General features: G+C 43.9%; 1 protein-coding gene across 6 annotated transcripts in view; it reads right to left on the bottom strand.

Annotated features, from left to right (window-relative positions):
- Positions 1 to 15,103: 15,103 nt before the first annotated feature.
- Positions 15,104 to 26,097, bottom strand: part of TDRD9 (tudor domain containing 9) — a 106,707-nt gene continuing 95,713 nt past the window's right edge. For all 6 annotated transcript variants that reach the window (XM_072840113.1, XM_072840115.1, XM_072840114.1 and 3 more), the window contains 3 exons: positions 22,953 to 23,071; positions 16,654 to 16,726; positions 15,104 to 15,290 (listed from right to left, as the gene is read on the bottom strand). In XM_072840113.1, the coding sequence (XP_072696214.1) occupies positions 15,189 to 15,290; positions 16,654 to 16,726; positions 22,953 to 23,071 (294 nt within the window). In that variant the 3' untranslated portion in view covers positions 15,104 to 15,188. The remainder of the gene's footprint in view (positions 15,291 to 16,653; positions 16,727 to 22,952; positions 23,072 to 26,097) is intronic.

Below are 26,097 nucleotides of genomic sequence, written 5' to 3'. Positions count from 1 at the left end.
AAGGCTTACAAAAAAAAAAAAAAAAACAGTTCAGACCCCATGTGTGAACCACTATATCCCAGACCTCTCCCTCTACCCTCACCTCTTCCCTGGCCCGAACATCCCGTGGCTTCCCACACTTCATTCAGTGCGGGTGCTTCCCCTGCTCCAATTCTGTTTTTTCTTCTCCTGCAGAAACCACTAACCCAGTTATTTAACAAGCCCTGGAAGCTACCCCAGATGACTGTTCACCACTCATTTCTAGTCAGTACCTGTTCTTTTATTATTTATTTGACAAAGAGAAAACGTACGTGAGTACACACAAGCAGGGGAACAGCACGCAGAGGCAGAGGGAGAAGCAGGCTCCTTGCTGAGCAGGGAGCCTGCCCTGGGACTCATTCCAGGACCCCGAGATCATGAGCTGAGACTAAGGCAGATGCTTAACCAACTGAGCCACCCAGGTGGCCCTCAGTAACTTGTTCTGTCGAGTGGGTCTCCCCCAGGGTTTTGAAAATCCCCTCTTCTCTCCCTAACCCCACAGACTGAATTCATGCCAGGTCGCTGCTTGCCTCCCTCCCAGAAGGCACTGCTTCGTGCCCTGCTACTGTGGCATGGAATACCAGACCTCATTTAGCTCGGAGTTAGAATGGCATCAGGAGGCGGGTAGGAGGAGCGCTCACTCCCACCACTCACTGACCACTGCAGACCCCACAGGAAGATGCGCCCCTTGCTCCTGGACACACTGCTACCAACCCAGCAAGATGAAGGTTTCCTCCTGCCCTGGCAACAGCCCAGCCAATGGGAGATTGTCCCGACTTAGCCAATGTCCAGCCAGCCAATGAGAAACCTCCACACTCCAAGCTCCCAGTTTCCTTCATTGGATTTTCTGCTTATAACACCCCCATCTGCTCCTATAAAAGAGTCTCCTCTGCTTTGTTCTCAGGGACTTGTGGGTGGTTTTCCTGCCGCTGGTCCTGGATGGCAATCCTGTTATTCCCGAATATATCCACCTGCCAGAGAGAGAAGCGGCGGGCTTACCGTCTAGGGGACAGGTCTCCTCCCCTTCTGCCCCTGCAGGTTCTGCTGCTCTTCACCCCGAAGCCAGAAGAGCCTCACTCAGGTCTGCCTGGCCGCTATCTGCTGACCCTGTTTCATAAAGAAATCTACCCTGGTGCAGCACATGATGAGCTCCTGAGGCAGATCATGGAACCACAGGGGGCAGGGCTGAGGCCAGAACCAATGACCCCAATGTCCACCAGGCCCCTCTGCTCCTCCTGTCCCTGCTTCCCTGGGCAGCACTGTGGCTCCAGACATTCTGGTTTCAACTGAAACAGGGAAGAGGGTAAGGAGATGGAGGAAGGAGAAGGGAATAGAGAGAAGGAAGAGGAGGAGGGGAGGGAAGCAGACACACCCTCAAAGCCCACCTCCTCCAGTCGAGAGTTCCTGCCACACTGTAACCTCACTGGACTTTTCTCAAGGCTCTGTCTCCCCACTATATGGTGGGTTCTTCTAGGCAGAAAGCCTCATTTCTATTTTAGCTTTAGCACCCTGCACCTGAGATCAGTTAGTGCTCAACTGTGTAGAAAACTCCCTAACATTTACACTGCTAATGGTTTACTTTTGCCCTTCACTGTGAACTGCCATGACTCTGTGATCCATCCTACATGAACAAGCTACTCGTAAATCTCAGTCTCTCTCTCTGACCCTCCAGGAGCAATAAGCCCTGAGACAGGACAAGATAGCTCTGCCAACTGCCTTGAGGGAAGTACACCAGAGCCACAGGCCGTCCAGGTCAGAGGGCCTGGGATACAGAAGACCGCCTCCCTGTTCTGTGTCCCTGGATGCATCTGCTCTCCTGACAGTCAAGGACAGGCCCTCCTGCAGACAGGCCCCTCCCCAAGCTGGTGTGGGTTCTATTCAAACTGTATGAACATCATCTAGGTGTCAGATATTTCAGAAGCGAATAAAACACAGATCTGATCCTCAAGAAACCTATAATACAATGTGAAAACTCCTCTTAGGCAGCTTAGCACTTAACTCAGGAGCTGGGGCATTTAACTATAACCCATAAAAAGCCATCCAAAAATGCAACATAAATGAACTAATTCTGGTGGCATAAACAAATGTGAGGTTCACAGGAAAAGAGATACTCCTTTGCTTCCAGAGATTTGTGGACAGCCTAGCAAGCAGAAGGGATGCCTTTGGGGGTAGCAGTGTACAGAGGAAGGGGAAGATTTCTAGGAGGCAAGCGGGGGCAGCAGTTAGTCCAAGCAGAAGAGTGTGTGCAAGGAGAGAAATGTGCAAATACATGAATTCTTCAGATTATAAGATCGATCCCCGCAGGGGTGGGCCCCAGGCTGTGAGGCCGAGCAGGAGGACCAAAGGCATTCCCCAGGTTGGACCTGGGGAGCCCACTGGACCCACAGTGGCTGAAGCAGGAGTGCACGGCGTGAAGAGCACAGAGGGACAGAAGCGAGCCACCTGGTGGCGGGAGGAAGAAGGGGCAGCAGTTGGAGATGAGCTCAGCTCCCAGCCGCCGGGACTCGGCAACGTGCACCCTGCCACTCGGACAGCATTTTGACAGTGTGTGTGAATTTAAACTACATTAATTAGCACTGTATTAAGTCCTCTCCTCACTGAAAAAGTATTTTCTGGAGTGACTTTCACTAAGTCCTTATAATTCCCTGCTCAATTTTCTGAACAAAGTATTTTATTGTTTTTCTAAAAGACCTTTCATCAGTGTTAGAGACCGTAGACGCTTGGGAAAAACGTCTGGGGAGGTGGGTTTCATGTATAATTTTATCAGTCAGAACTTTTGCCATTGTGGATTCTCTGGAACCATTTTTTCCTGTCTGAAATCTCATGAAGATATTCTAATCATGTTTAAGCAGTAACAATTGTCACTGAGTATGGTTTTAGGATTGATTATTCCTACCAAGCCTTTTTCCCAGGTAAATTTTTAAAAAATATTTTATTTATTTATTCATGAGAGACATACAGAGAGAGGCAGAGACACAGGCAGAGGGAGAAACAGGCTCCCTGAGGGGAGCCCAATGTGGGACTCGATCCCAGGACCCTGGGATCATGCCCTGAGCTGAAGGCAGGGCGCTCAACCACTGAGCCACCTGGGGGCCTCTTCCCAGGTAAACTGTATAGTTTTCAATGTCATCAATTAGGTAAAATGTATTATAGACAAACCAAAGAATTACATCAGTCAGTTGTATTTCATGTTAAATTTCCTACCAACAATACATATTATGAATTCCATTAATGACTGGGGCTGTGTCCACTCTCTGGTTAGTCATAAAAGGGCTGTATAAAGTGCCAACAATAAGGCAGGTATGCTCCAGAAAGGCTGAAAACAAAGACATGGCTTGAGTCTCAGTACAAGAACGGCCTGCCTCCCACCTCCTCTATCAAAAAAAAAAAAAAAAAAAAAAAGCACAAAACCCAACAGCTGAGGTTTTCCACAACCTCACTACTAAGTTTATAACATGAACGTCAAGAACTATCAAATGCAACCTCAGGCCACATTATGATACACATCTGCTAATTCCCCAAACCAACATGTCTATTAGCACCGACGGCACACTCCCCAGGCCTCTGCCTCCTTGTGGAAGAGGGTCTGTAATGGTGGGTACACAGAGACCAGAGGCATGCCCGTGGAGTGAGAGCACACAGAATCACGAGAACACACTACTTGGTCACGGTGTATGAGCGTGCTATTCCAGTTTGCTACTCTTCTGTCAAGGATTTCTACATTGATATTCATAAGAGCTTTTGGTCTGTACTTTTCCTGTAGTGTCTTTGGGTGTCCAGCTAATGCTGGCTTCATGGAATGTGCTAGGAAGTGTTCCCTCCTCTTCATTTTCTGGAAGAGTCTGAGAAGGATTCATGTTAGTTCTTCTCTCATTTGTCATAGAATGTGTGTCAGTGGAGCCATCTGTTTCTGAACTCTCCTTTGTTGGGAGGTTTTTGATTATTTGATCTCTTTTCTTGTTAGAGATACTAATACACTCTAATTGGCCCAAATTAGGTTCATTTATCCACTACTACTAAATAGAGTAATCAGGCACTGAAAATGCTCTGCCATGAGCCTTTTCTTGGAGAGGAAGGTAGAACCAGCTCCATCATGACCAGAAGAGGAAAAAATATATAGTTTTCCAGAAAAAAAGAGAAGTCTACTGAGATTTCCTTTCCTCAGTTTTAGCAAGTTTTTTGTTTCTAGAAAGCTGTCTGTTCCACCTAGTTATCTAGTTTGCTGCAGAGTAACCGTTCACAGTATTATCTTATAACATGTTTCATTTTTGTAAGGTTGGTGGTAAGTTCCTTGCTTTCATTTCTGATTTCTTATTTGTGTCTTCTGTTTTTTCCTAGGCTAGCTAAAGTTTGGGCCCCTGCCTACCTCCACTTACAAACATTAGTTCAAAATGGATCGATGATTTAATATGAAAGCAGAACTTATAGAACTATTAGAAGATGACACAGGAGCAAATCTTCATGATCTCAGATTTGACAATACAGTTTTCAACACCGACAGCATGAACAACAAAAGAAAAAATGCACTGGACCTCATCAAAATTAAACCCTTTTGTGGGAACCCTGGGTGGTGCAGCGGTTTAGCGCCTGCCTTTGGCCCAGGACGTGATCCTGGAGACCCGGGATCAAATCCCACGTCGGGCTCCCGGTGCATGGAGCCTGCTTCTCCCTCTGCCTGTGTCTCTGCCCCTCTCTCTCTCTCTCTCTCTCTCTCTCTCTGTGTGACTATCATAAATAAATAAAAAATTAAAAAAAAAATTAAACCCTTTTGTGCATCAAAGGACATTATCTAGAATTCAGAAAGAAAATCTACAGAATAGAAGAAAATATTTACTAATCACATATCTGATAGGAGTTTAGTATCCAGAATACATTAAAAACTCCTATAACAAAAAGGCAATCCAATTAAAATATAGGCAAAAGACTTGAAAAGACATTTCTCCAAATAAAATATACGAGCGGCCAACAAGCACATGAGAAGATGCTCAGTATCACTGGTCATTATGGGAATACAAATGAAATCCACCATCAGATATTATTTCATGCCCACCATGGCTTAAATTTAAAACAAGAAACAGGGAAAAAAAAAAAAAAAGAAAGCAGAGACAAGCCACCACACCTGCAGCCCTCACGCTCCTCCAGGGGACTTCTGCTCTGAACTGCCCCTCCCAACTCCCCCTTTTTCTCTATAAAAGAATGCTCCTTTGCTCTCCAGACTTGCCCCTGGATCACCATAGTTTGCTTGTCCTGCATTCCAATTCCTTTGCTATTCCCAAATAAGTATTATACCAGCTAAATGAGTTTATCTGTTTTATTTGTTAAGGTTGATGGTATATGCAGAGAAATGAAAACCTATGTCCACACTAACACTTGTACACAGATGTTTATAGAAGCATTACTCATAATAGCCAAAGATGGAAACCACTTGAACAGAAGAATAAGTAGACCAACTGTGGTATAGACATTTAAGAGAACATTATTCAGAGTAGAAAAGGAAGAAAGTACTGACACAAGCTGCCACGTGGCTAAACCTTGAAAACATACACTGAGTGAAAGAAACCAGACAAAAGATCCCATGTTGTAGGACTCCTCTGACATAATACATCCAGAATAGGTACGTGCACAGAACGAGAAGGCAAATTAGCGGTTACCAAGGGATGAGAGGAAAGGGAGTTCAGGGAGGGGCAAAGGGAATGACCACCTCATGGCTATGGAGTTTATTCCTGGGAAACAACAGTTTGAAACTAGACTGACAGTGCTCCATGATATTGTGAATACACTAAATGCCACTGAATTGTACCCTGTAAAATGGTTAATTGTAAGTTCTGTGATTTCCCCCTCGATCTGAAGAAAAGTAAAGGGATGGAGAAAGATTGATCATGCTAACACAAATCAAAAGAAAACCGGAACAGCTAAATTAATTTCAGACACGTAGACTCCAGGAAGAGGAGAATCAGCAGGGCTGACTCAGGAAGGGCACTAGCCCAAGAAGCATAACAGTGCTCAGTGTGTGTGCCTAACAACAGAGTGTCAAAATACGTGAAGCAAAAACTGATAAAATTGCAAGGAGAAATAGATGAATCCACTGTTAGAGTTGGGGAACTTCAACATACTTCCTCCAGTAATGGACAAATTCCAGTGAAAATCTGTAAGGGTACACAGTACCATCAATCAACTGGATTTTTTTTTTTTAAGATTTTATTTATTCATGAGACACACACACACACACACACACACACACACAGAGGCAGAGACACAGAGGGAGAAGCAGGCTCCACGCAGGATGTGTGGGACTCGATCCCGGGACCCCAGGGCCTGAAGGTAAGCCACACCTGGGCTGAAGGTAAGCGCTCAACTGCTGAGCCACCCAGGCGTCCCCAATCAACTGGATCTAATGGACATCTACATACTACTTAGAACATTCACCAGGATACACTATATTCTGAACACATCTTAATAAATTTATTTTTATTTTTTTTTTTTTTTTTAAATTTTTTTTATTACATCTTAATAAATTTAATGGAAATAGTACAAAGTATGCTCTTAGACCACAGTGGAATCAATAAAAAGAAATCAGTAACAGAAAACAGCTGGAAAATCCCCCAATGTAGGCACACCTCGTTTTATTGTGCTTTGCTTTACTGCACTTTGCAGATACTGTGTTTTTTACAAATTTAAGGTCTATGGCAACCTTGCCTCCAGCAGATCAGTGGACACCATTTTTTCCAAAAGCATTTGCTCACCTTATGTCTGTCTCTGTGTCATATGTTGGTGATTCTAACAATATTTCAAACTTTTCTGTTATTATTGTATTTGTTATGGTGATTTGTGATCAGTGCTTAAGATTCACTGAAAGCTCAGATGATAGCATTTTTTAGCAATAAAGTATTTTAAAAGTAAGGTATGTACATGATTTTCTTAAGCATAATGCTATTGCATTATGGACTTTACCATTAAAGAAAAATGACTAAAATATTAAAATGAAAAGATTTTACTGCTCAAAATACAGCATTAAAAAAACGTAAAGGAGGGGATCCCTGGGTGGCTCAGTGGTTAAACACCTGCCTTCGGCCCAGGGTGTGATTCTGGAGTCCCAGGATCGAGTCCCACGTCGGGCTCCCTGCATGGAGCCTGCCTCTCCATCTGTCTCTCTCTCATGAATAAATAAATACTTTAAAATATATAAGTAAATTTAAAAAAAAAAAGTAAAGGAGGGATGCCTGGGTGGCTCAGTGGTCGAGCATCTGCTTTTGGCTCAGGGCGTGATCCCGGAGTCCCGGATCGAGTCCTGCATTGGGCTCCCTGCATGGAGCCTGCTTCTCCCTCTGCGTCTCTCATGAACAAATAAAATCTTAAAAAAATAAAAAATAAATTAAAAAAAAACATAAAGGCAAGCCAGACTAGGAAAAAATACTTGCAATATATATCGCGGACAAAGAATCTGTCCAGAATATCTAACAAAGTCATTCAACTCAACCTGCACCCCCTATCCCACAGCAGCAATATTAATATGCCCGGAAGACCAAAGAAAATACTCAGAACACCATGGTTTTTCCAGTGGCCCAGTAAATAGATCCTTTCTGCAGACCCAAGAGTCAGAGCAACTGTGAAGTGCAACATAAGTTGCCATGACAAGCAAACATTTCCTGATGCAACAGGAAGAAACATCATTAGTACAAGGCTCCAATAATAAGAAAAATAAAAAATGGAGAAAATATTTGGAACAGATACTTCACAAGAAATGCAAATAGTCACACAAAAAGATGCTCGATATTGGGGTGGCTGGGGGGCACAGTCCATTAAGTGTCTGACTCTTGGTTTTGGCTTAGGTCATGATCTCAGGGTCCTGGGATCAAGCCCCACACTGGGCTCCACACCCTCAGAACGTGCCTAACATTGTCACCTTCTGCCTCCTCCCCTGCTCCTGCTCACTCACACTCTCAAATCTTTTTTTTTTTTTTTTTTTAAAGATGCTCAACACCAATATTCATCAGAGAAACACAATTAAAATCACAATGGGAGGGACACCCAGGTGGCTCAGCGGTTTAGCACCACCTTCAGCCCGGGCGAGATCCTGGAGACTCAGGGTGTGATTCTGGAGTCCCAGGATCGAGTTCCATGTCAGGCTCCCTGCATGGAGCCTGCTTCTCCCTCTGCCTGTGTCTCTGCCCCTCTCTCTCTCTCTCTCTCTCTCTCTGTCTCATGAATAAATAAAATCTTTTTTTTTTTAAAAGGTAAATATAAATAGATCAATACAACATAGAAGGACTATACTACACACAGTACTATGGATGAATCTCAAATCTCCCTTGCTGAGGGAAGACATCTAGACACATGGAGTAAAGCCTGTATGGGTCCATCACATGAAATTCTAGAAAGGGGAAATTTGTTCCATAAGCAGAGGTTCTCAACCAGTGTGAGATGTCTGGAGACACTGCTGGCTATCACAACTGCAGGAACGATTACTGACATCTGGCAGGCAGATGCAGATGTTTAGCAGAATCGCTACACATCCTACAAAGGCACACAATGGCCTCCTGCATGATCATGACAGAGAGCCATCTGGCCCACAATGGCAACAGTGAAAACTCCAGTTCTCCAGTGCCAGGAGGCCGTGTGGTTGTGGCCTTGGGCTGCAGTGGAAGTGGGGAGCTATCTACAAAGGAATCCATACAGGGAATTTCTGGGGGTAATGGAAATGCTCATCACCCAAACTGTGGTGGTCTCATGAATGTGTCCAAATGTCAAGTCAAACTGCCCACTTAACATGGGTGCATTTTACTCTACGTAAAGTCCACCTCAATAAAGTTACAAAATGAAACCATCAGGGCACTAGAAGTAAGCACAGGAGACATTTCTAATATAGACTCAAACAAGGAGGGTCTTTTTAGAGGACACAGAAGGTTCATATATTTGACTACATAAAAATGAAAGGCTAAATTTCACATGGTAAAAGGAAAACATGATAAAGTCAAACGACAAATGGGGGAAACATCAGTCACTCGTATGACGAAGGACTGATTCCTTACTACAAAAACAGTTCTTAAAAACATAACATCTAACACAAAGAAAGCTTGGCCAAAGGACAAATAGTCCCTGTGACAGGAGATACCAACGGCTCCTGGTGTGTGAAGATGATCGGCCTCACTCACAAAGACACAAAGTAAAACAACCTGGCAGCAATGGTACCTGCTGCTCTCACAAGCCATACAAACACCAGCATGGGGCGGAGATGGGGCACCAGCACCTGTGTCGCTACTGGGAGAGTATGCGCACTGGTACCAATGGGACGGCAGGCAGCATGGCAACAACTACTAACTGCAATATTTACTAATGCCTTTTGACCCAGTAATTTTCACTTTAGGAATTTATCATACGTTACGTAAATGTACAAGAATAGTCACTGCAACAACACACGCAATGGCACAACTAGGAACTATCCAAATGTCCTCTGTAAGGTTATCAACTTAATTATGAGACAGCAGTAAAACTATATACACCATGAAGCACTTAAAAAGCATGTGTAGAGATCCAGAAATATGATCTGCAACCAATATTAAGTGGAAACCCTGGGTACAGGTACAGACCAGTGTATGCGGTGTGTGGGTACCCAGGAAAACAGACTGAACCTGCATCCGCATGGCCAACAAACCATCTCTGGAAGGGCGAGAGAGGCCCTGGCTGCATTAGCTTCTGGAGCCACTGTAACAAAGCCCCGTACGCCAGCACTCAGAACAACAGAAACGTATTCGCTCTTGGTTCTGGAAGCCAGGGGTCTGAAATCAAGGTGTTAGCAGAGATGTACTCCCTCAGGAAGCTCTGCAGGGGAGGGTCCTCCCTACCTTTCCCAGCCCCTGGTGGCTCTTGGTGCTCCTGGGCTTATGGCCACGTCCCTCCAGTCTCTTCCATCCTCACACGGCTGCTTCCTGGTGTCTCCTCTGTATGCCCCTCATAAGGACACGTGCCATTGGCTTTAGGGCCCACCCTAAATCCAGGATGATGATCCCATCTAACCACAGATCCTTAACCTAACCACACTTTCAAAGACCCTTTTCCCAAATAGGTTACCATTTACAGGAGATTCAGGGGTAAGGACATGGACACAGCTTGAGAAGCCACCATTCAGCTCACAACACTTGTGGCCCTGAGAATGCTTTCCTGTTGGATTTATCGAATCTGACCCCTTGTGTCTGTTCTCCTACTGGCACACAGCCCAGCTCCAGTGCCATCTCCCTGGGCCTCGGCTGCAGAGGGCTCACCATGAACCCCATGCACCTGCCAGCATGCTCCTTCTCAAGCAGTCGAGGCAGGGTAGTCTCTTGCTCAAAACCCTCTGAGAGCCCTCTCTCTCCCTCAGAGCACAAGACAAAATCCACCCCCAGAGCCCCAGCCCTGGCTTCTCTCCAGCATCCGCTCCTAATGGTTCCTGCTCCAGTACAGAGAGAGGCCTCTTGCTGGCTCCCCAAGAACACCAAGCATGCTCGCCCTCAGGGCCCCTTCCCCAGATATAGGCACATTCCCCAAGCCAGGCCTCTGTGTGCTGTGCCCGCATCAGAAGGGCTTTCCCCTCAGAAGGCAGCGCCAATCTCCTGCACCTGCACCTGCCCCTCCTGCAGGTTCAGCACACAAGCCACGGTCTGACATGGTTTCTGTAGAGCACATCTGGCTGGAACATAGCCTTGCATCATGTATGCACCATCTATGGTGACCTCTGCAGAGCAGCTCAAAGGCAACTGGCACCATGTGGCCACAGAGCCAAAACTGCTCACTCCCCAGCCCTCGATGGAAAGAGCTGCACATTCCTGCTCTATCCCTTACCCACACCACCAACCACATCCCCGCTCTTACCATCGCCTGACATACCCATCTGTCACCTGTCTCTCCCCATGGCGACACCAGCTCAGTGAGCACAGGGAACATGGGCATGCTCTCTGCACAGCCAACCATCAGGGCCACAGCGGCAATGAGAGGACACACGGGCAAGGCTCAGTGCCGGAGTGGGGGTAGGACGGCCTTTTACTCCCGACCTTTTATTATTTAAAGATTTTATTTATTCATGAGAGACACAGAGACGGAGAAGCAGAGACACAGGCAGAGGAAGAAGCAAGCTCCATGCAGGGAGTCCGATGTGGGACTCGATCCCAGGTCTCCAGGATCACGCCCTGGGCTGAAGGCCATGCTAAACCACTGAGCCACCCGGGCTGCCCTGCTCCTGACCTTTTTTTTTTTTTTTTTTTTTTCCTACTCCTGACCTTTTAAAAAAACTTCTCATTTCATATCTTGTGTGTGCATTACTTACTAAGAACATAAATAACTGCCTATTTAAAACATGAGAAAAGATGGTCAACTAGTCTTCACCAAAGCAGGAAAAGAATATCCAATGGGAAAAAGGACAGTCTCTTCAACAAATGGTGTTGGGCAAACTGGACAGCCACATGCAGAATAAAACTGGACCACTTTCTTACACCAGACACAGAAATGAGTTTAATGCATTAAAAAACTAAATGTGACACTGGAAACCATCAAAATCCTAGAGGAGAACACAGGCTGCAAGCTTTTTGACCTCAGCACAACTTCTTGCTAGACACATCACCAAAGGCAAGGGAAACAAAAGCAAAAATGAACTACTGGGACTTCATCAAGATAAAGAGCTTCTGCACAGCAAAGGAAAGAGTTGACAAAACCAAAAGACAACCAACAAAATGGGAGAAGATATCTGCAAATGACATATCTGATAAAGGGTTAGAATCCAAAATCTATAAAGAACCTATCTAACTCAGCACCCAAAAAACAAATAATCCAGTCAAGAAGTGGTCAGAAGACATGAAGAGACATCTCTCCAAAGAAGACCTACACATGGCCAACAGACACATGAAAAGATGTTTAGCATCACTCAGCATCAGGAAAATACAGATCAAAACCACAATGAGATACAACCTCACACCAGTCAGAATGGCTAAAATCAACAACAAAGGAAATGAGATGTTGGAGAGGCTATGGAGGAAAGGGGAACCCTCCTGCACTGTTGGTGGGAATGCAAGCTGGTGCAGCCACTCTGGAAAACAGTATGGAGGTTCTAACTTAAATACAATCATCCTAAACACACACACACAAAAACAAAACAAAACAAACAACAACAAAACCAACTACCCAATGATCCAGTAATTACACTACCGGGTATTTACCCCAAAATACAAAAACACTAAATCAAAACACAAAATACAAAAACACAAAATGATAGGATGCACGCATCCCTATGTTTTACAGCAGCATTATATAGTCAAGATATGGAAACAGCCTATGTGTCCATCAACTGAATGGATAAAGACGACGTAGTATATATACTCTGGAATATTACTCTGCCACAAAAAAAGAATGAGCTCTTAACCATTTTCAACAACATGGATGGATCTAGAGAATATAATGCTAAATAAAATTAGAGAAAGACAAACACATGATTTCACTCATATGTGGAATTTAAGAAACAAAACGAATGAGAAAAGGGGGGAAAGAGACACAAACCAGGAAACAGACTCATAACTACAGAGAACAGACTGACGGTCACTAAGGGGAAGGTTGGGCAGGGGGACAGGTGATAAGGATGAAGGAGCACACTTGTGATGAGCTCCGGGTGGGTCATGTATGGAAGTGTTGATCTCTTATACTGTACTCCTGAACCTAATATCACACTGCATGTTAACTAACTGGAATTTAACTAAAAACTTTAAAAACACCATGGAACCAGAAAAGCATGCATGTGAACAGCAAGGGAGTTATCACCTAATTTCAAATTATGTGAGGAACAATGTTCATTAAGCAGTAACGTCCACAATAGCCAAACTGTGGAAGGAGCCACAATGTCCTTTGACAGATGAATGGTTAAAGATGACATGATATGTATATATAATGGATTATCACTCAGCTGTCAGAAAGGACGAATACCCACCATTTACATCGATGTGGATGGAACTAGAGGGTATTATGCTGAGGAAAATAAGTCAATCAGAGAAAGACAATCATTATATGGTTTCACTCATACATGGAATAGAAGAAATAGTGAAAGGGACCATAAGGAAAGGAGGGAAACTGAGTGGGGAAAAATTAGAGAGGAAGACAAACCATGAGAGACTCCTAATTCTGGAAGACATAATGAGGGTCACTGGAGGGAAGGAGGGTGACTGGGTGACGGGCACTGAAGAGGGCACATGATGAGATAAGCACTGGGGGCTATACTATATGTTGGCCAACTGAAGTTAAATAAAATATTTAAAAAAACAAAAAAATCATGTGGGGATAAAGAAGCCATCAAATGTGCTACTTGGTTTGGCAGAAAGTAGCGCTATTGTGAAGAACGAGGACAGAATTAACCGGCGACGCAATGTGGCTGCATGGGGTGACGCAGGAACCAGGCACACAGAATGATGTAAAGAGCTCAGTCTTCACTCATTCTAGCAGCAAGTAAATAATGACTATGGTGGAAACTGAGAAGCAGCATGATTTACCTGATGTAATATTTACCAAGATGGAGGCAATTCCAGAAAAAAAAAGAAGAATCCAAATGGTTTTTTAAAAAAGATTAGAACCACAGAAACAAAGGAGCTGGAAATTTTTTTTTTTTTTTTTAACAGCAAGCCATTCATTACTATGTAATTTTTTAACCACTCATGGAACTTTGACTGGAACACAAACAGCAGAAAGAGCGCAGGACAGCTCACGGGACCATCTGCTGCCATGATGACCCCACCTGGATTACCACAGCGCCTGCCTTAGACCCTGGCAAAGTGAAGAGCACCCAGCTGGGTGGAGTATCCTATCGTTTCCCACGAGGTCTTTCTGAAAAGACAGGCTGAACGCCGACCTTCAATTCAAGCTGAACTTCTGGTTGCTCTCAGGCATGGCACAGGTGGTGCTGCCAGCGTGGTGCCCACCTCCTGCCCACGGCTGGGGAATGCATTCCCAGAGTCCCACATCTGCACAGCTTTGGCTCCAGGCTCAGCAAGACCGGGGGCAAGTGAGACATGCGTGACGGTGCCCAGAAGCTCATGACAGTGACACCATGATGCACACACAGTGTTGTGCGCCCCCACAGGCTTGCTGACTGCCAGTCCTGCAGACCAACAAGGCCCAGCAGAAAACGGGCTGGGACCCCAGTTTACAGAAGCTCCACAGATGCCAGTTTCCCAGTCCTTGTACACGAGCTCCTGGTCACCACCCCACGGCCCCCAGATACATAGGCTTCTCAGATTTTCTCACAAGCTGTCCTGCTGTGAACCAGCACGTGTAGGCAGAGCGCTTCTCTTGTGCTTCCAACTTGCCCCTCGCAGATCCTGATGCCGGCACCTCTGCCACCCATGGGAGCCAGTGGGGATCTGCTCCTGCCGCTGCGCAGTGACGGCTGTTCTCATGTGACCTTGACTTTACTTTCACCAAGAGGCCTATACTCCCCTTTACCGGTTTTCTCAATTCTGAGGTTTTAGAATGAAATAGCTTTTAATCTCCTCTGACTAAAAACTGTCAGAAACAGAAACTTAGTCTAATGCTTTTATTGCTTTAACATAAATATACTAGTTGCCAGGTAATCTCCCTGATTTCCAAAATTTGGACTTAGAATTATAAGGTGGATAAAAATCTAAAATATACAAAACTAAAGTTAGTTTCACCAAACTTAAATATTTTCCCTCATGGAAAAAAAAATGAGAAAATGCCACAAGAAACACGCAGCTCTCCTTTGTGGTAACCTGGGGTTTGGGATGGTGGTTCCCCTATATCCCAGGTTACATCACTGTAATGAAACAGAACATATTAGCACATGCCAGAACCTTACATGTTCAGCTATTTATATTTACCTTAATAGATTTAAAGCAAAATACATCTCTTTTCCAAAGTCTTCTTTCAGCCAGTGGATTTTCCCTAAATCTTTTAACACAGTGATTTTCTGTTTCTAGAAAAGACAAGACTTTCCAATCCTTCCCAGCTGAACAGAAACACCACTCTCCAGCCACCACCCACATGGAAGAGGAAGCAGGATGGAGAAGACCTTTCGAATGCAGCAGGCAAAGACTGTCACATTCAGATACAGAGAAAGTCATCTGCAGATGCTTTAATGCAGCTGTGTTTGGGGTGGGTCTCTGTTCCTTCAGGAGGAACTGGGATACCAGCTGCCGGCACAGCTAGGTATTGAGAACAATCAGTTTGTGGAGCTGGTAGAGAAAGGTGTTCTTCCCTCGGCTGCTTTCCCGGTCAGCCTGCTCCATGACCAGCTTTGGGTCAACCTGAGGGGGAGACAAAAGGACCAGTCAGACCTTTCCAGGACACGGATTATTCTAGGCATCAGTTAAAGTAAGTACAATGAATATATATAACTACACACACACACACACACACACACACACATACACACACACAGAGACAGACAGACATGTTAGACCAGAGAAAGTCATCTTTCAGTTTCCAAAGGTATTTCTAGAACACCTTTCTCGGTCCTCTCCCTGCACTCACTGCTCTGTGTCTGACAACGTATCTTTAATAATACAGTGACCTTTCCTGGAAGCTCACAGGCGTCCCCCCACCCCCAACATGAACTGCAACACTGTCACAAGCTTTCAAGTATGCATAGGTTTCCTAAAACACATCAACCTCTAAATAAAGTTCTGCTTTCAAAGTCAGTCCTGCTATTAACTTGAACACCACAGAGTCTGCAGGAAAGGTGCTGGTGCCCCTCCTGTCACAGGCAGAGCCTTGCACTCAGGGAGCTGGCTCAGGGCCTGTCCTGAGGGCTCTAGAGAGGGGCACCAGACAAGGAGCACACGACAAAGGAAAGTCTCCTTCAGACTCAGATGGGAAAGCACCACACATCCGGGGGCATCTTGTTGCTTCAACTGCAGCTGGTGTCTGTACAAACACATCCCTGGCTCTAGAATTAAAGCTGAAAGCCCCTCCTTTAGTTCCCTCCAGGTCAAATTTTACTCTGTTTTCTAAACTTTTCCATGTAAATGTAAACATCAGGGTGCCCCAGGTGGGCCCTGCCTGACTTCCCCCACTGCTGTGGACTGAACTGTGCCCCAAATCCATAAGTTGAAGTTCAAATCCCCACTGTCACAGTATCTGGAGATGGGGCCTTTGGGTGGTAAGTGGGGTTCTATGAGGTCACCAGGGGAAGGCCCTCACAATGGGATGAGAGCCCTTCTCAGAAGAGACACGAGGGAGAGCTCCCCTCTCTCCACCATGTGAGGACACAGTATGTGGGCTCGTGTCTCCCAGCTAGGAAGGGGGCCCTCGTCAGAACGTGGCCCAGCTGTGCTGGTGCCCTGACCTCCGACTTCCAGCCTCTGGAACTATGAGAAAATAAATGTCTGCTGGTTAAGCCACCTCGCTGTGGTGCACTGTCAGAAGGCGGAGCAGACTGGGGCCATGCCAATGTGTCTGGATCTACTTCATTCAAAGTTAACAGGCAGTCACCCTTGGCATCAGAGAGAGCGCACCACTGAGAGACAGCACATCCCTATGACACCAGCCCATGAGCCAAGAGAACCGTCCACACTGCCTGTCCCCATTCTACTCTCTCAGGACCCTCCACGACCCATTCCATGCACTCCTAAGGGGCAGGTTGTCCTCACGGCACTATTTCTCACTCACCTGATTCCATTCATATGGCTTTTCATGCCACTTAGGGACAACTCTCTGTCTTGGTTTCAACTGACAGAACAAACTAAAATTAAAAATAAGAATTAAATCTTAATTATATGTCAGTAACCGAAAAAAACTATGATTAAAAAAAGATTTAAATCCAGAATTATAACTACAGTAAATTTTTAAAAGGTCAAGATATATGTAGCTATGACCAGAGAATAATCCACTATCCACTAAAAAACAGGACGACAGAGTGCAGGTACAGGTGCAGAGGACCAGCCCCCATTCTCCCAGTCCATTCACAGCAAGCAGCGGTTGCTCCAGCCCATACATCGCTGCATCACTGAATGGAACACGGATTTTATGTCCTCTCCTCTTGGACAGCCTGACAAGCTAGTAACGCCATCAGCTTAAAAAGGCATAGTTAGAGACTTGTAGCAATGAACAGAGTATAGAGGTCTGGAAATCTTCTTGCCCCCAAAACAACTGTAAAACTCAACAAAATACTAAAAAAAAAAAAAACAAAAAAACAAAAAAACCCAACCCCACAAATCCCCAAACATTTGAAGGCTCTGTAAACTAACCAAAAGCAAACAAGTTGAGAAGTATTCATTCACAAAGAACCGCTGAATTCAGGTAAGAAAAGTGGAGTCTGGGGTGGAGCTCCGGCCTGGGGCTAGCTCCTCCCACCCACCCCCAGCTCAATCTAGGACCTGAGGGCTAGCAGGGCCAGTCTGGCCATGAAAACCAGCACCTTCGTCACAGCCAGACTGAGCTTACTTGATTAGGTGCAGAGGGTGAAAAACCCTCCTGTCTGGCAACACTGTCAGCAAATAAATGGAGAAAGCCCATGGCTCTGCTAGCCTTAGGTCACGGTCCTCCTTGGGACCTGGGCAGACCAACAGACAATCTAGAAGCCCAAAAGGAAGGTCTTGGGAGTGAGAGTACAAGATGGCCAGGCAGGCCCTCCACACACTCCCTGGGGGATTAGGAGGCCTCATACACATGCAGACAAGACCGATGGCAGCCCTTAGCTGGCCACAGAGCCCTGGATGACTGGGAGGAGCCACGCATGCACAAGAAAGTCCTGGGAAAAAATAAAAACCAGGGAAGAGTTCAGAATTGCCTGAACTTTGGCTGCACTCCCCAAACCACAAGTGCATCTCCTAGCAGAGAGTAGAAGCTTAAAGGCTTAGGTATTGAAGTACAACTTCTCATTAATCACTGGCTGAACACTAAGTAATGCACACCCAAGAACAACTCCCAGTAAGCCAGGATGAAAATAAAAAGGAGAATGAAAACAGAAACCAAGTATCAGTGGCCTCACAACATGGAGGGAAACATACCCTGTAGAACCCTGCAGGGGGATCAGGACCCTACATACTGCTACACTACCTCATCGAAGAAATGGGCAGAAGACATGAATAGACATTTCTCCAAAGACGACACACAAATGGCCAACAGACACATGAAAAGATGCTCCACATCATTCGGCATCAGGAAAATACAGATCAAAACCGCACACCAGTCAGAATGGCTAAAATGAACAAGTCAAGAAACAACAGATATTGGCAAGGATGCAGAGAAAGGGGAATCCTCTTACACTGCTGGTGGGAATGCAAGCTGGTACAGCCACTATGGAACACAGTATGGAGGATCCTCAAAAAGTTCTAGGATCCAGCAATTACATTACTAGGTATTTGTCCCAAAGGATACAAACGTAGTGATTCAGAGGGGCACATGCACCCCAATGTTTATAGCAGCAATGTCCACAATAGCCAGAATATAGAAGAGCCCAGATGATCATCAATGAATGAATGGATATAGAAGATGTGGTATATAGACACAATGGAGTATTCAGCCATCAAAAAAACCTTGAAATTTTGCCATTTGCAACAACATGAATGGAACTGGAGAATGTTATGCTGAGTGAAATAAGTCAGAGAAAGATCCATATAATCCCACTCATATGGAATTTAAGAAACAAAACAGAGGATCATAGGGGAAAAGAGGGAAAAATAAAACAAGATGAAATCAGAGAGGGAGACAAACCACAAGAGACCCTTAATTCTGGGAAACAAACTGAGAGTCGTTAGGGGGGGATGGGGTAACTGGGTGATGGGCATTAAGGAGGGCACATGATGTGATGAACACTGGGTGTTATAACAACTGATGAATCACTGAACACTACGTGTGAAACTAAAATTTTAAAAATTAATCAATTTTCAGCAAAAAAGCATGAGACATTTCACAAGAAACAGGAATGTGTGATCTACATTCGGGGTGGGGGGGAAGCATCCCAAAGAAGCTGAGTGGCCCCAAATGTGGGTTTTAGCACACAAGACTTCAAAGCAGCCACTGTGAGTATATACAAAGAATTAATAAAGCAATCCATGTTTAAAGAAAATACAGGAAAATAGGACAATGACTCAAAGATAATTGCAATAAAAATTAAAAACTATACAAAAACAATTCTGGAGTTGAAAAGTACAATGACCAAAATGGACAATCCCCTACAACACAGCACACCTGCAGAGCTCAGATGGCAGGGTAGAGCAGCAGTAAATGTAAGGACCAGTCAATAGAAACTAGTCTGGGGTGCCGGGGCAAGAGGGTACAGTCGGTTAAGTGTCCGACTCTTGGTTTAGCTCGTCATGATCTCAGGGTCATGGGATCAAGCTCTAGGTCAGGCTCTGCACTCGGTGGGGAGTCTGCTTGGGAGTCTCCCTCTCCCTCTGCCCCTTCCCCTTCTCGCCCTCCCTCTCTCTCTCTCTCTCTCTGTAAAATAAATAAACCTTTTTTAAAAAGAAAAGGATTATAAAAAGATTCTGAACAACTTTATGCCAACAAATTAGTCAATTTAAGTGAACAAACTCCTACAAGACACAAATTACCAAAACTACTTAAAAAGAAATAGAAAATCTGCACTTGATCTTAGCCAAAAGGCTGAGAAGTGATAGAAATAGAGAATCTGAACAGACCTAAAACACAAGAAATTGAATTTGTAACTTAAAATTTCTCCACAAAGAAAAGTCCAAGCTCAGATGGTTTCACTGAAAAATTCTGTCAAATGTTTAAGGAAGAAATAATACCAATCTTACACAAACTCTCAGAAACAGAGTAGCTGGGAACACTTCCCACCACATTCTTGGAAGCCAGTTTTTACCCTGATACCAAATCAGACAAAGATATCACAAGGAAGCTTGCGATAAACCAACCACCCTCAAGAACACAGATGGAAAAATCCTTAACAAAAACATATTGCAAACAATCTACAAATATATAAAAAGGATTATACACCATGTGGAGCTCAAAACAGAAATGCAAGGCTAATTTTAACATCCAAAAACAAGTGTGTAATGTACAGTATAATACAATATACCATAAAAACTGAATGAAAGGGGGGGAAAAAACAAACATGATTATCTCAAGGACAGAAAATTATTTGGCAAAATGCAACATCTTTTCCTGGTAAAGGCTCTCAGCACACCAGGAACAGAAAGGAATTCTCCAACCTGACAAAAAGGAACCACGAAACACCTACAGCTAACATAATAATAGTGAACAACTTAATGCCTTTTCTCTAAAACCCAAACAAGACAAAGATGCTTTGAGAATCTGCCTTTGGCTCAGATCATGATCCCAAGGTCCTGGGATTGAGTCCTGCATCAAGCTCCCCACAGGCCTGCTTTTCCCTCTGCATATGTCTCTGCCCCTCTCTCTGCATCTTTCATGAATAAATAAAAGCAGAAAAAAAAGAAGCCAAAAGCACAAATGTCAGTAAGGAGGAAGAAAAACTGTCTTTACCCACAGATATTCTCCTATATGTGAGAGAAAAATCCTAAAGAATCTACAAAAGCTACTAGTATTAATAAGTTTAACAGGGTCATGGGAAAAAGATCAAAACATAAAAATCAATTCCTCATTTCTAGCAATGAATAATCCAAAAATAAAATAATTTCATTCACAATAGCATCCAAAAGACTACAATACTTAGAAATAATTAAACAAAAGTATAGGACCTGCACGCCAAAAACTATACAAACTTAGAAGAAGCAAAGTGAACAGAAAACTACTAAACATTCCATCTTCATGAAGCACATAAACTCAATACTGTTAAGATGGTAAATCTCCACAAACTGATCTGCAGATCCAACACAATCCCTACTACAATTTCAGCAAGGTTTATTATAGAAACTGACAAGCCAATCCTAAAATGCATATGGTAGGGGGGGAGCGGGGAGAAGGCCGCTGGCTCAGTTGTGCGGCATGTGACTCTGAATTCAGGGTGTTGAGTTTGAGCCTCACATGGGGTCCAGAGATTACTTAAAAATAAAATTAAAAAAATAAATGTCTAGGAAAAGGAAAAGGATCTAGAATAGTAAGCATAATTTGGAAAAACAAGAACAAAATACGAAGACTAACATTACCCAGTTTCAAGACTAAGTATAAAGCCATAGCAATCAAGACAATATAATGGAAGACAAGTATTGGCATAAAATACACATAAGTAGAATAAAATAGTCCAGAAATAAACCTTTACAATGTTTGTGGCCAATTCATTTTTGACAGGAGCCAAAGCATTTCCATGGAGGACAGTAAGAGCTTTTCAGCAAGTGAGATTGTCATGAATGGATGTTCATCTGAAATAAGATGAACTTTAGACTCTCACATCTTATACTATATAAAAGTGTCATCTCACAACAGACCAAAAACTAAAATACACCAAGTAAATATAAAAGAGGAAAAACTTCTGTCACATTGAGCTTAGCAAAGATTTTTCAGATATGACACCAAAAGCATAAGCCAAAAAAAAAAAAAAAAAAGATAAAGCAGCCATCATCAAATCTAAACATTGTGTTCTTCAGAAGACAGCATTAAGAAAATGAAGACAACATGCTGGGAAAATATCTGCAAATAGTATATCCACTAGGAAACTTTTAGCCAGAATTTAGAGCTTCTACAACTCAAAAATAAGACAGCTCAACTTAAAAATGGGTAAAAGATTTAAACAGATATATTTCACCAAGAAATACATAATTGGTTAGATGCTATCATTAGTCATTAAAGAAATGCAAAATAAAACCAGAGCGATACCCCACCAGACTGTCAACAATACATATGCCGATGGTGACGATGATGGCGAGTGCTGGTAGGAATGTAAAAGGCCAGGCACCATGGACAACGCTTTGGCCGATATTTAAAAAATTAACAGGAATTCATCATATAACCTACCAATGATACTCCCTAGATCTCTACCCCAAGATGCTGGAAGTAAGCATTCACCCGAAGACTTTATACAACTCCTCACGGTAGCGTATTCACCACAGCCTGATACTGGCAACAATCCACACATTTCATCAACTGGCAAACAGAATGTGGCACACAGACTATGGAGTATCACCCAGTGACCAGAAAGAACATGTTACAACATAGATGAGCCGCAAACATGTGCTAAGTGAAGGAAGCCGGATTTAAAAGAAGAAAATCAAAATCACCATGATTCCGTTGACATCAGGTTTATGGAGAAGACAAATCCACAGAGACTGGGTGTAGATCAGGATTTGCCAGGGTTGGGATCAGGGGGGTGCCGCTTACAGCTAGGCTACAACAACTTCTGTTTTTAAAACAGCTTAATTGAGATACAATTCATGAACAACTATTAACAATTTTAAGTATACAATTCAATAATTTTCATAAATTTGTAAAGTCATGCAACCATCACAATTCAGTTTTTAAATATCTGAGTGAAATTTTGAGGATGACAGGAATGTTGGAAAAACCAAGTCATGGTCAGGGTTATTAGCACAACTGTACAAATGTAATATAGTCATTGAAGTGTCACCCTCCCCGCCCCACCCCTCCCTATGGCCTAGTCAGAACATGGTCACCCTTGCTGACAGCGGCTATAAGGAGCTAGAAAGGATCATCGGTCACACTGGTGGTCCTTGTTTGCCCAAGGCAGTGAGTGTCCTGTGCCATAAGGACTGAAGTTGTGTTGGCCAAGTAGCATCTGACCTCCTGATGACATTCCACACCTTCCCATGTGGATTTTGGGTGGATTTCTTTTAGTTTTACATAAGCATTTTTTAATGTTTTCTAGCATTGTTTCTGATCTGGGTGCCAGTCCCTTAGGCAAATACCCTGAGATGGCCTGAGCACTTTATGAGTGTCAAACTTCACAAAGTTCACAGAAAAAATATTTTTATGTAAAAAAGTGAAGAGAGAAAACTAAAATTAGCCTTTCTCACAATTGCTAAGGCAGCTTTGTATATTTAATACCTTTTTAAAAGTGTACAACTTACCCTAGAAGTTTCTGACGAGCATTATCCTGTAACTGTGCAATTCTTTCCGGCCCAAGAAACTTCGATCCATTTGGTCCATCACACACTAGCTTGTTAATAGCAGCCCTGAGAATATTAATCTGTAAATAAATAGCAACATAAATATTCATATGGTTCTACTATAACTGAATTTCATTCTACATTAAAAATAATTCATTAGCATTCAGAGTTGTTCATATTCTTTTTAATATTTATTTATTGATCGAGAGAACGAGTGAGCACACAGAGCAAGAGTGAACGGGGTGGGGGGTGCAGAGTGAGACAGAGAATCTCAGGCAGACTCTGTGCTGAGCACGGAGCCCAATGTGGGGCTTGATCTCATAACCCTAAGATCATGACCTAAACTGAAATCAAGAGTTGGGACACTCAACCAACTGAGCCACCCACGTGCCCCCAGAATTCATGTTCTCACAACTATGTCAATATGGTTTCTGGAGCAAATTATTAAAACAACACAAACAACATCAATAACCACTACTGTAATTTAAGAAACAGTAACAAAAGAAAAAATTAAAAATCAGCAAGAAAAGGCTCAGATTTTTCAGTCTAATCACACTTATTAAATTCACAAGGTCACACGGCTCAACATCTACCTATATCATATGGATTCTTCTTGCTTTGCAATGTTTATACTGAAGCCCTAGAAGTAATCTCACCCCCAGAGGTATGACAAGCCATGTTCTACCAGTCTCTGTCAGTCTCTCCGAAGCGGACTCGGAGCATTACTATTAAAGCCCAGGCTCCCTCTAGACTGACCAGATTCCTCTTGTCCTTTCTCTGTCCGTGCACCTGTGTCATGACTCCCCAGTGTCCTCTGATCTAGAGGTTTCTTAGCCTTTTCTTGTTTTTCAAGACCCTGACTGTTCTCTAAGAGTTCTGGGCAAATCTTTCATGGGATGTCCCTGGTTTGGGCTTGTGTGACATTTTGCCATGATTAGACTGAGGTGATGGACTCTGGAGAGGAACACCCAAAGGTGAGGTACCTTCTTATATCATCACACTAGGGCATGGGTGCCATCACCATAATAGGTCACTGGGATGTTGGCCTTGAGCACTTCACTGAGGTGGTGCCTGCTGGGGTTTCACACTGCAGAGTCTCTCCTCCCCTCCCCTCCTTTTCTGCTTGGAAGTACATCCCTAAGTCCAGTCTACTCTCTGGGGACACATTAAGGTCCACTCCCTGGAGGAAGGTGTCTACAGGTACTATTGCCAATTCCTCTGTATGCAAGATCTGTCTCTTACTCCTTGTTTATATCCTTATGGAGACACAGATAATCATCTGACAGTGAGTTCTAATCCAATACATTTATTTTGTTGCTTTGGCCCGCAGGAGCCCTTTCAGTTGGCCCACGTGTCCCCCTGACATGCCCCCAACCTTTTGTTGTCTGAGCACTTCTTTACTTCCTGGCACTACAAAAAGCTCTAAGGCTTATCCCTTATTTTCCCTGCTCCAACCCTAGAGAAGTCACTTCCCCAAGGAGCCCTGGTTCCCTTTCCTGGAAAATCCTATCCAAAACCAGTCTGGGTACCAGGTTTGAGGGGTCATTAAGGCATCATGGCTATGGGGTGTCATGGTTTATCAGCCCTCACAGAGCTAGGTATCAGGTGTATATGAAGCCACCACCACATACACACAATATGCATCCATGCATGTGTAAGTTAAACATGATTTCACACTGATGAATGTCTGGCTCCTCGTGTGTCCCAGAGTCCAATCCGGCCCTCCTGTCCTGTCTGGAACTCCTCTGTCCAATGAGAAACCTGGCTCCCTCATCCAGGGAGCTGCCTGTTCAACACCCCCAGTACCATGTAAACCAGTTCCAGAGCAAAGCAGCCAGACCACGGAGGGAACAGTGTTTATGTGCAGCTGCTTTCAGGTGGCAGCCTTATAGGTTCCAGTCAAAGCACTGCCTTCCAAAGCTCCTTTCCTCCTCAGTGCAATCACCCATCGTGTGTGTGTCTCAAATGCATACCTGAGCACGCCCCTCCTTCATGAGGAGTGTTCTGTGGGTTAAAAGGCACATGGAGTCGTGCATCCAGCTCCAAGCATCCACAAAGCAGCCCCTCTGCTTGCAATAACTGCCAATCTGCTCTCTGACCTATGGCCTAGCCTACCCCAGAATATGTCGTATGAAGGGGATCATACATAGACTCCAAGTCCTGGCTCCTCCACCATGGAGACACACAGCCAACACCTACTCATATCGCATGAATCAATTCTCTCCTCCTTTTGTACTGCTGAAGAATGCCCCACTGCATGACCATTGCATGGTTTCTTCAAGCATTCCCCTATTGGACATCTTGAACATCTTGATTGCTTCAAGTTTCCAGCAGTTATGAATTATGAATGAAGCAATTAGCATTCATCTACAGATTTTATGTAAGTGTTCAAATCTCTTACATAAATACTTAGGGGTGGGATTCTTGGATATTACGGTAGATGTGTTCAACTTTTAAGAATATTGTCTCCCAAAATAGGAGTTCCATTCTGCTTCTATCCGCACTGAACAGTTTCTGTTGCTCCACGTCCTCTCCAGCATTCTTTACTGTCAGGTTTGAGTCAGTCATCGTAATAGGCACACACAGGAAGGTCACTGTGGTTTTGTTTTTGTTTTTTTTTTTTTTAAGATTTTATTTATTCATGAGACACACACAGAGAGAGAGGCAGAGACATAGGCAGAGGGAGAAGCAGGCTCCATGCAGGAAGCCCAATAGGGGACTCGATCCCAGGCCCTGGGATCACACCCTGAGCCAAAGCCAGATGCTCAACTGCTGAGCCACCCAGAGGTCCCGGTCATCATGGTCTTAATGTCCATTTCCTAATGAACAGGAACAGTTGAGCATCTGTGTTTACTGCTGTCCATAGTTTCATGTAGTTACTTTTTAAAATTACCAGGTCTTAAGAGTACCTTACATATTATGGGTCTTTTATCACATAAATAATTCACAAGTACTTTCTTCTGTGCATAGTCTTGTCCTTTCATCCTCTTAGCAGGGTCTTTGGCAGATCAAAGTTTTTAATTTTGACAAAGTCCAGCTTCTCAATTTTTTAACAGACTGTGCTTTTGATGTTGCATTTACAAACTCACTGCCAAACCGTAGGTCA

Source organism: Canis lupus, chromosome 9 (genome assembly GCF_048164855.1).
Source record: "Canis lupus baileyi chromosome 9, mCanLup2.hap1, whole genome shotgun sequence".
Taxonomy (NCBI): domain Eukaryota; kingdom Metazoa; phylum Chordata; class Mammalia; order Carnivora; family Canidae; genus Canis; species Canis lupus.
This window is presented reverse-complemented; position numbering and strand designations above follow the sequence as displayed.